General features: G+C 42.8%; 1 protein-coding gene across 1 annotated transcript; it reads right to left on the bottom strand.

The window, feature by feature from the left end:
• Window positions 1-956: 956 nt before the first annotated feature.
• LOC115130189 (nuclease EXOG, mitochondrial) lies at window positions 957-10389 on the bottom strand. The gene is made up of 6 exons (XM_029661063.2): window positions 10143-10389; window positions 9753-9902; window positions 9469-9608; window positions 9204-9280; window positions 8860-8974; window positions 957-1861 (listed from the first exon to the last, which is right to left on the bottom strand). The coding sequence occupies exons 1-6, from the start codon at window positions 10387-10389 to the stop codon at window positions 1376-1378; spliced, it is 1215 nt and encodes a 404-aa protein (XP_029516923.2). The 3' UTR covers window positions 957-1375.
• Between the last annotated feature and the right edge of the window lie 437 nt (window positions 10390-10826).

The raw sequence follows: 10826 nt of genomic DNA on the forward strand, positions 1-10826 counted from the left end.
CCTTTATCTCCCCAATTTCATGGTATCCAATTGGTAGTTACAGTCTTGTCTCACCACTGCATCTCCCATACGGACTGGGGAGAGGCGAAGTTCGAGAGCCATGCGTCCTCCGAAACACAACTCAACCAAGCAGCACTGCTTTTTGACACAATGCCCACTTAACCCGGAAGCCAGCCACACCAATGTGTCGGAGGAAACACCGTGCACCGGGCGAACCGTGTCAGCGTGCACTGCGCCCGGGCCGCCACAGGAGTCGCTAGTGTGCAATGGGACAAGGACATCCCTGCCAGCCAAACCCTCCACTAACCCGGACGACACTGGGCCAATTGTGCGCCGCCCCATCGGTCTCCCAGTCGCGGCAAGCTGCGACAGAGGCTGCACCTTTAGTAATCTCACAAGACTGGAGAGGTCCAAGCAAATTCCTGGTAGGCATCAAGCATGAGAGTTTCAAGGAGAGAACACAAGCAGAGTAAACTGCATCGTAATATTGAGATGCAGCTCTGGTCTGCCAGACAGTGTGTGTACAGTAGACAGAGTGTGTGTTCATGTGTTCTCATTTGTCAATTACACTGCATTAGGCATAATACTTCTCATCCTGGTTCCAATAGGCTATGGTTGATTTTTCTTTGGCTGAGTAAGATCCTGTGTGTGTGTTTGTGTGTGTAAGGTGGATGATGGGTGAGTGATGGGGTCTAGGCTAGTCTTTAGTGATGTGATACTACTGTATATCTGATATCTGCGTGGTCCATTTGGCGGACGGCAGTGGTTGAGTGGTAATGTCCTGAAGTCAGCTATGAGGTAATACAAACAATAAAGCGACCCATAGTGCTTCTCGGCCCTTCTTTTTCCTGCGGTCCAATTGAAATGTCTCAATGCAATTAGTGGCGACAGGAAACACATGATTCCGCCTGGGTCTCTATTAACGATTAGTACCCATTAAAAGCCTGATAAGCTGATTGAGTTAGACGGGGGGGACAATACATTTATTTAAATTGACTGATTTCCTTATATGAACTGTAACTCGGTAAAATGCTGAAATTGTTGCATGTTGCGTTTATATTTTTGTTCAGGGTAAATAAAAAAAACAATCCACATTTAAAAAAAAAAAAAGGTTTTGTAATTCTGGCATGGGAAATACACCTTCCAATGGGAAAAAAACAAAGAAATATACAGAAAAACAATCTAACAAACTATGTAACCCAGAGCAAAACAGCCACTTGACCAGCTGCTCGTTTCACAGAGCCATAATGGACATTCCATCCAGGGTTGTGTTCATTAGGCACCAAACCAATGAAAACAGGAGGGACTATGTGGACTTGTCCAATTAGAAACCCTCATTTTCTGTTTCTGCTACAAAACGTTTTCTCTTAGTGCCCTAAGGAAGATGAGCCAGGTTATGCTCTTTGTTTTCCAGCTCCTTCTTCTTCTCCTGGTACAGTTTGAGTACGTAGTCGTCCGGGGCGATGCCTTGCTCTTTCAGCTCCGCCATGCTCTTCTCCAGCTTCACCGTGGTGCGGGCACTGCCCACCTTCCTGGCCGTGAGGTACAAGGTGAAATCCTTAAAGTCCATCAGTTGGCAGGAATCCCTATCGCACAAGTTGGGGAGGCTCGGAGTTGTCCGCTCCACATTGGGAAAGAAGGTCAGGCCCGAGATCTTCTCTAGTTCCGATAGACTTACCTGGAAGTCCGTCAGTGGGCGCTTGAAGCCGATTGGCTGGTTGGGTACGACAAAGGCCCCGAGGGCCAAGGTTTCTGATGCCGATTGGTTGTTAGTCAAATTGCCCGATGCCGATTGGTCTTTCCCGACGAGGATGACTTTGAAGAGGTGGGTGGGGACGGCCACGTCGTCTTTGCCTATGACCTGCACAAATAACAACATATTACGTTAAATCACACATTTTTTTTGCATTTTGCATATTTTGGTCTACCCGTGCCTCGATAGATTGTGGGCTAGGCTGTTCCGAGATACGACAGTGTTAGTTTATGGAGGCCTCGTAAAGAACAGATGGACTTATGCCTTCAGCGCCCTGAGATCTCAAGGAGAGGTCCACGCTGATTTATGGTAAAGGTTGTTTGTTCTAGATTAAAGTAGCCTCGTTAAATAATCCAGGAGCCAGGCAGATCCGCTTCAGCCGACATCCGCATATCTGTAGCTGTTGTTTTGATGGTGTCTGAGGTGGAACTGCATTAGAGCTGTCAAATCCACAAGCGGCACCTAAATAGGACAATGCCATTTGTTAGAGGGGCAATAACCATTCAGTTAAAGGGAGAATCATTCACCACACCTGCCCAGTGCCCGGGTCTCCAACTAAGGCCTTGACAAATCAAGGAGACCTCTCAATCGGTTACATTACTCGAATAAACGGGAGTACAGACTGTACACTAAGATCACATTTCCCTTCATAAGGTCATATAATAAAATTGGGGTTGTGAAGGAAAGTACCGAAAATAAAACACATATATAGGCTTAGACATAGTATCAAGGGTGGCTACTTGAAGAACCTAAAATATATTTTGATTTGTTTAACACTTTAATCGTTACTACATGATCCAATACGTGTTATTTCATAGTTTTGATGTCTTCACTATTATTCTACAATGTAGAAAATAGTCAAATAAAGAAAAACACTTGAATGAGTAGCTGTGTCCAAACTTTTCGACAGGTACTATATACATATATATATACATATATATATACATATATATATACACACAGTGGGGCAAAAAAGTATTTAGTCAGCCACCAATTGTGAAAGTTCTCCCACTTAAAAAGATGAGAGAGGCCTGTAATTTTCATCATAGGTACACTTCAACTATGACAGACAAAATGAGAAGAAAGAAATCCAGAAAATCACAATGTAGGATTTTTTATGAATTTATTTGCAAATTATGGTAGAAAATAAGTACTTGGTCAATAACAAAAGTTTATCTCAATACTTTGTTATATACCGTTGGTTGGCAATGACAGAGGTCAAACGTTTTCTGTAAGTCTTCACACACTGTTGCTGGTATTTTGGCCCATTTCTCCATGCAGATCTCCTCTAGAGCAGTGATGTTTTGGGGCTGTTGCTGGGCAACACAGACTTTCAACTCCCTCCAAAGATGTTCTATGGGGTTGAGATCTGGAGACTGGCTAGGCCACTCCATTACCTTGAAATGCTTCTTACGAAGCCACTCCTTCGTTGCCCGGGCGGTGTGTTTGGGATCATTGTCATGCTGAAAGACCCAGCCACGTTTCATCTTCAATGCCCTTGCTGATGGAAGGAGGTTTTCACTCAAAATCCCACGATACATGGCCCCATTCATTATTTCCTTTACACGGATCAGTCGTCCTGGTCCCTTTGCAGAAAAACAGCCCCAAAGCATGATGTTTCCACCCCATGCTTCACAGTAGGTATGGTGTTCTTTGTATGCCACTCAGCATTCTTTGTCCTCCAAACACGACGAGTTGAGTTTTTACCAAAAAGTTACATTTTGATTTCATCTGACCATATGACATTCTCCCAATCTTCTTCTGGATCATTCAAATGCTCTCTAGCAAACTTCAGACGTCCATGCCTGGACATGTACTGGCTTAAGCAGGGGGACACGTCTGGCACTGCAGGATTTGAGTCCCTGGCGGTGTAGTGTGTTACTGATGGTAGGCTTTGTTACTTTGGTCCCAGCTCTCTGCAGGTCATTCACTAGGTCCCCCCGTGTGGTTCTGGGATTTTTGACCCCCCGGGGTGAGATCTTGCGTGGAGCCCCAGATCGAGGGAGATTATCAGTGGTCTTGTATGTCTTCTATTTCCTAATAATTATATATATACACACAGTTGAAATTGGAAGTTTACATACACTTAGGTTGGAGTCAACAAACTATAGTTTTAGCAAGTCGGTTAGGACATGTACTTTGTGCATGACACAAGTCATTTTTCCAACAATTGTTTACAGACAGATTATTTCAATAATAATTCACTGTATCACAATTCCTGTGGGTCAGATGTTTACATACACCAAGTTGACTGTGCCTTTAAACAGCTTAGAAAATTCCAGAAAATTATGTCATGGCTTTAGAAGCTTCTGATAGGCTATTTGACATCATTAATGTCAATTGGAGGTGTACCTGTGGATGTATTTCAAGGCCATCTTCAAACTCAGCGCCTCTTTGCTTGACATCATGGAAAAATGTAAAGAAATCAGCCAAAACCTCAGAAAAAAATTGTAGACCTCCACAAGTCTGGTTCATCCTTGGGAGCAATTCCCAAATGCCTGAAGTACTTTGGTGCGAAAAGTGCAAATCAATCCCAGAACAGCAGCAAAGGACCTTGTGAAGATGCTGGAGGAAACAGGTAAAAAAGTATCTATATCCACAGTAAAACGAGTCCTATATCGACACAACCTGAAAGGCCGCTCAGCAAGGAAGAAGCCACTGCTCCAAAACCTCCATAAAAAAGCCAGACTACGGTTTGCAACTGCACGTGGGGTCAAAGATCGTACTTTTTTGGAGAAATGTCCTCTGGTCTGATGAAACAAAAATAGAACTGTTTGGCCATAATGACCATCATTATGTTTGGAGGAAAAAGGGGGAAGCTTGCAAGCAGAAGAACACCATCCCAACCGTGAAGCACGGGGGTGGCAGCATCATGTTGTGGGGGGACTGGTGCACTTCACAAAATAGATGGCATCATGAGGTAGGAAAATTATGTAAAATAATTATATTGAAGCAACATCACAAGACATCAGTCAGTTAAAGCTTGGTCACAAATGGGTCTTCCAAATGGAAAATGACCTCAAGCATACTTCCAAAGTTATGGCAAAATGGCCTAAGGACAACAAAGTCAAGGTATGAGAGTGGTCATCACAAAGCCCTGACCTCAATCCTATAGAAAATGTATGGGCAGAACTGAAAAAGTGTGTGCGAGCAAGGTGGCCTACAACCCTGACTCAGTTATATCAGCTCTGTCAGGAGGAATGGGCCAACATTCACCCAATTTATTGTTGGAAGCTTGTGGAAGGCTACCCAAAACATTTGACCCAAGTTAAACAATTTAAAGGCAATGCTACCAAATACTAATTTAGTGTATGTAAACTTCTGACCCACTGGGAATGTGATGAAAGAAATAAAAGCTGAAATAAATCATTCTCTCTATTATTATTCTGACATGTCACGTTCTTAAAATAAAATGGTGATCCTAACTGACCTAAAAAGACAGGGAATTTTTACTAGGATTAAATGTCAACTGAGCTTATATGTGTATATATATATATTTACAGTTGAAGTTGGAAGTTTACATACACCTTAGTCAAATAAATCTAAACTCAGTTTTTCACAATTCCTGACATTTAATCCTAGTAAAAATTCCCTGTCTTAGGTCAGTTAGGATCACCACTATTTTAAGAACGTGACATGTCAGAATAATACTAGAGTGAATTATTTATTTAAGCTTTTATTTCTAATTGTTATAATGGACAAAAAAAATGTGCTTTTCTTTCAAAAACAAGGACATTTCTAAGTGACGCCAAACTTTTGAATGGTAGTGTATATATATAATATCCCCATAAGGACAAAAGGTAGACCTACTACACAGAGTTTTCATTCTTCTCTACGCTCTCCTTCTCCACTCCATCCCTTCCTCTCTCTCTGTTTTATCTTCCTCTCATTCTCTTTCTCTCTCTTCTTCCTCTCTAGGTGGGAGTCCTGTTCCTGCTGATGGGGGGACAGTGTGTTGGCCCCTGATAAACCACAGGGAGACCCCACTCCAGGGGAGTTCATCTGGGATAAAGACACTGCACTCCAGGCCTCTCCACCACGGATGTTAGAGGCTGGCACTACCAACCTAAGGCGGGCATCCCCGGAGCCCTCTAAACCTCTCAATCCCTCACAGGAAATAAGGACCGCCTGGCAAAGCCCAGGTGGCACTGCCATGGCAACTGGAGAGCTAGCAAAAGGAAACAATAAACTGTGGGTGTGTCGTGTGTGTTTAATCCCCACCGCTGCAGCTCAGGCCCCAGGTGGGTTTGGGGTTTCAATGGGTGGAACACGACCCCTGTCACAGATGATCTGTGTGTCTAGGTAACAGCCCTAGGGCTAGGTTCCCCAACTGGCGGGGAACCCATACACCTGTCACTGTGACATTATTTGGCCCCCGAAAAAGTGTTATTTTATTTATTATCATTTTTTATTGGAAGACATAAAAGACTGTAAAAACACCAGCAAATCAGCTCCCAAGTTATTTTGATGTAAAAAAAACTGTTCCAAAGTATTCCCACGAATAATAGAGATATGTGATCGTATACAAATGTAAGCAAGGTTTGAAATGATGTTTTAGTCAAATACTATATCTGTTTGGGCGTCTTGCGGTCAATTTGCAGTCTACAAATTATTTAAAATTATGTTCTGGCCCCTTGACCATCGACTCAAGAAAAAATCTGCCTGCGGCTGAATCTAGTTGATGATCCCTGCCCTAGGGCAACCGTCTGTCCTTGTGGGTTTACACTCTGGGCCTCACTGGAGGACAAAGAAACATTCATAGCACACTCTCTCTGATAGAACAGCCACAGGGGGGCAAAGCATCGATGCAAACCTAACTAACGCAGAGGAAAACAAACACTAACCTAACCAGCCGACAGCATCCAGATATTCAATTTCTTTTTAAATGAAAAGCTACTAAACAGCCAGTCAGAATCTAGCGAGTGTTGTCCGAGAGTGTTGGCATATTTTATTAATGAAAATATGGGCAGTGTACAAAAGTCTCAGTGAATAAATAACAACTTAGTACTTGTGTGCTTTCTGTGGGTTGGAAAAACTTGAAAAAAAGATGGGCTTCATCAACAAGAGGGATTTTTGTGCAACAGTGACATCTAGTGGCCATGAGGCTGCACTGTGATATGTCCAGGAAATAACCATCATGTTACCTCCTCCCTCATTGTATATGTAAGGGATAATCAACGAGCTGCATTTGGAAGCAACGGTCAAATTGAAGTTATTGGCATTGCTGAAATCTATTTTCATAATAGCGAGCAAGGACTAATGGGTTGGTTAGCTAAACTAGTAAGTCTGTTTGTTTGGTTACCAAGGCAACTACTGTAGCTATCTAGTGAACTTGCAAATTATTTCAGTAGATGTTGAACACATTTATTCCTGCAAATGAACACATTTCTAGCGGCAAATGTGTTAAATTATAGCCATGGTATAAAATAGATAATCAACTTGGGGCACTATGTGTTCTCTGGAAAATAATGTAACTCCTTGAAAGGTTAGTTCCACTCCCCTAGCGTGTCGTGGAATACACCTTCCATATCATACACTTTTTCTCCAGAGAACGCATAGCTCCTCGTTGATTATCCCTTATTTATAAACTGGGTGGTTCGAGCCCTGAATGCTGATTGGCTGACAGCCGTGGTATATCAGACCGTATACCACGGGTATGACAAAACATTTATTTTTACTGCTCTTATTAAGTTGGTAACAGGTTTATAATAGCAATAAGGCACCTAGGGGGTTTGAGGTATATGGCCAATATACTCCACATTGTGTAGTGCTAAGAACAGCCCATAGCCGTGGTATATTGGCCATATACCACACCCCCTCGTGCATTATTGCTTACATAATAAAGCACATTCTAGAATGTCCTTCAAGCCAATTAGAAACGAGTATTCAACAATGTCATGGTAGAATTAAGTGATGATGCCCGAGCATAATTAAGTGACTCTTCCTAGAGCTGGCCTCCCGGCCAAACTGAGAAATCGGGGAAGAAGGGCCTTGGTCAGGGAGGTGACCAAGAACCCGATGGTCACTCTGATAGAGCTCCAGAGTTCCTCTGTGGAGATGGGAGAACCTTCCAGAAGGACAGGTTCTGCAGCACTCCACCAATCAGGCTTTTATGGTAGAGTGGCCAGACAGAAGCCACTCCTCATTAAAAGCCACATCACAGCCCACTCTCAGACCATGAAAAACAAGATTCTCTGGTCTGATGAAACCAAGACTGAACACTTTGGCCTGAATGCCAAGTGTCACATCTGGAGGAAACCTGGCACCATCCCTACTGTGAAGCATGGTGGTGGCAGCATCATGCTGTGGGGATGTCTTTCAGCGGCAGGGACTGGGAAACTAGTCTGGATCGAGGGAAAGATGAACAGAGCAAAGCACAGAGAGATCCTTGATGAAAACCTGCTCCAGAGCGCTCAGGACCTCAGACTGAGACGAAGGTTCACCTTCCACACAGCCAAGACAACGCAGGAGTGGCTTCGTGGACAAGTCTCTGAATGTCCTTGAGTGGCCCAGCCAAAGCCCGGACATGAACCCGATCAAACGTCTCTGGCGACACCTGAAAATAGCTGTGCAGCAACGCTTCCCATCCAACCTGACAAAGCTTGAGAGGATCTACAGAGAAGAATGGGAGAAGCTCCCAAAATATAGGTGTGACAAGCTGGTAGCGTCATACCCAAGAAGACTTGAGGCTGTAATCGTTGCCAAAGGTGCTTCAACAAAGTACTGAACAAAGGGTCTGAATACTTATGGAAATGTGATATTTCCATTTTTTTTTTAAATACATTTGCAAACATATCTAAAAAAACAACTGTTTTTGATTTGTCATTATGGTGTATTGTGTGTAGATCGATGAGGATGTTTTCTTTTTAATCAATTTTAGAATAAGACTTTAACGTAACAAAATGTGGAAAAAGTCAAGGGGTCTAAATACTTTACAAGTGCATTTCTTTTTGGAGCTCTCAAACAAACCACTGACATTGAGTGGACACTGTACAGTTGCCCCTAGTCGCACTTCCCCCATTAATGGTTAAGGTTAGGATTTGGGGAGATCCTAGAGCTGTGCACCCTGGACAGCACAGTGTGGTCCGCCTAACAGCTTCAGTTACCTGGTAGGACACTGTCTTTTTCCCATCAGCCCTCTCTTCAGAAAGGACCAGAGGTCCCGATATGACCCACACGTCATCAAAGCGCTTGGCCAGGTCCCTGCAGTACATCTCCAGTCTGAAATACAAAACAGTATATTATACTGGGGCAACACACAGATCACGGACTTCAAAATGATCATTACATTGATCATAAGTCAAGTTTGGCTTCAAGGTACAATAGCTTAGATTAAGAGAGAGTTTTATTTCAGCATAGGTCCTTCTATTTATATACAGTACTAGGACCAAGTAGTATCACCTAACTTGTGGAACAAATGCAATGAATATCACTGGGGGTTCCCATATACCTGTTCCAGTATCCAGCGTTGTTTTCATAGTTCTGGGGCACAATGTTGGATAGGTAGAAGGTTTCAGCCATTGACTGCTGTTAATAGGAACAGAAAGGAGAGAATTCTGTAAGACCAGTTCACCTCACATACCATCAAAACGAGAAAAGGTCTTAACAAACCACTGGTGTAAACCACATCAACTAAGGACAAGACATTACTCCAAGCTCAATCTATGACACTAAATGTCACCAATATGTTGGATAGGTGTGATGTTGCTGGGTACCTCGGAGGTCTTGTTGTCTCCTGCGGGGGCCATGTGGCCCCTGGACCAGCCACTGCCCAGGTAGTCAGCATTGTGTGCAGTGAAGGGTTCTGGGATACTGGGGTCTGGCTTGAATTTACAGTGCTTTCTGTCGGCTTTCCCTGCGGCAGCAAGAAGAAGAGAATTAGCCTATATCTAGAATGTCTGTATAACAGCTGCCTATGACTATCCCAGTGAGCACAATACATTTTTGCTCATAGGGATATTATGACTACATTATTAGATTATCATTACAACATTATTACCCAATAGTTTCTCATGTGACAGGTGCTCTGCGACCCATCTTGGTGTTTTCATGGCTTGGTTGTAGGACAATGTGTGGTTGGCGTAGTATCGTATCTCAGCTCCTGTCAAGGGGAAGCCATACCGCCCTATCTCCTGCTGTGCCTGAGGAACTGTAACAAAGAATTGATGTTATTTACATAGGCAGAACTCACAAATATTGCAAAATTCTACCACATTTGGCTGGCCTCTGAACTGGCTAAGTTTAATATGAATCATTTGGGTACTTGTGTATCAGCTATGATAATTGTTCATTAGGTAATCATTACGTATCATCTGTGTATACTGGCTAATTTCATTACAGGTGACGGCTAACTTAACTTAGCTAGCTAAATACTAACTTAAAAGCAAACCTTTCTCGGGCTCTCTCTGGTCCTCTGTGTCCTCATCCTTGTAAAGTTTCATCACTGCAACACATGATCCAGTGGTGACGGCGGCGCCGCACACATAACCACCGACAAATCTAAAGAATTTAACATTCCCTGCCATCTTTATAATATTCAACTGATAAAATACTTTGAAATAGTTTGTCTTGTTGTTTTGTGTTTTTAGGTAGAAGCGATCACCAGGGTCTCGTGGGCAACACAAAGAAAAGTACATCCGGGTCACGAAATTTCGAAAATTTTCAAAATAAAAGTCTCCTACGTTCATGATATGTGAAAAATACTAGTCTAAACATGAACAATAATCCATATTTGTTTATATTTATGTGACTTTTGTACGTTTATTTGGGTCAAATAAATGCCCCAATGAAATACACTGTATATGCAATACAGTACATATTGGCTTATTATATTATTGGCCTACATATTGGCTTAGAAAACTACTCCAGATGCTGAAGTAAAAGTGGGGTTGAGGTTACTCACTAGAGAATGTAGAATCTATATATGTTATTTAATGGGGGACTGAGGTCTATGTGCCCAGCAACACTTTCTACTCCACCCACTCCATTCGTCCCAATGTAGTCTCGTCTTGCCATACCTCCCATATCACGTTCTATAGCAAAAACGGTTTGAATGGTCCGCTGGCTCCCAGTG

Source organism: Oncorhynchus nerka, linkage group LG6, assembly GCF_034236695.1.
Source record: "Oncorhynchus nerka isolate Pitt River linkage group LG6, Oner_Uvic_2.0, whole genome shotgun sequence".
In the NCBI taxonomy this organism is placed as follows: domain Eukaryota; kingdom Metazoa; phylum Chordata; class Actinopteri; order Salmoniformes; family Salmonidae; genus Oncorhynchus; species Oncorhynchus nerka.

Coding starts and splice junctions, on each gene's coding strand:
- LOC115130189 (XM_029661063.2), bottom strand. CDS start 10,389: ATGTACTTTTCTTTGTGTTGCCCACGAGACCCTGGTGATCGCTTCTAC. Junction 9,903..10,142: donor CCAGAGAGAGCCCGAGAAAG/GTTTGCTTTTAA, acceptor TCTTTGTTACAG/TTCCTCAGGCACAGCAGGAG. Junction 8,975..9,203: donor AACGCTGGATACTGGAACAG/GTATATGGGAAC, acceptor TTTGTATTTCAG/ACTGGAGATGTACTGCAGGG.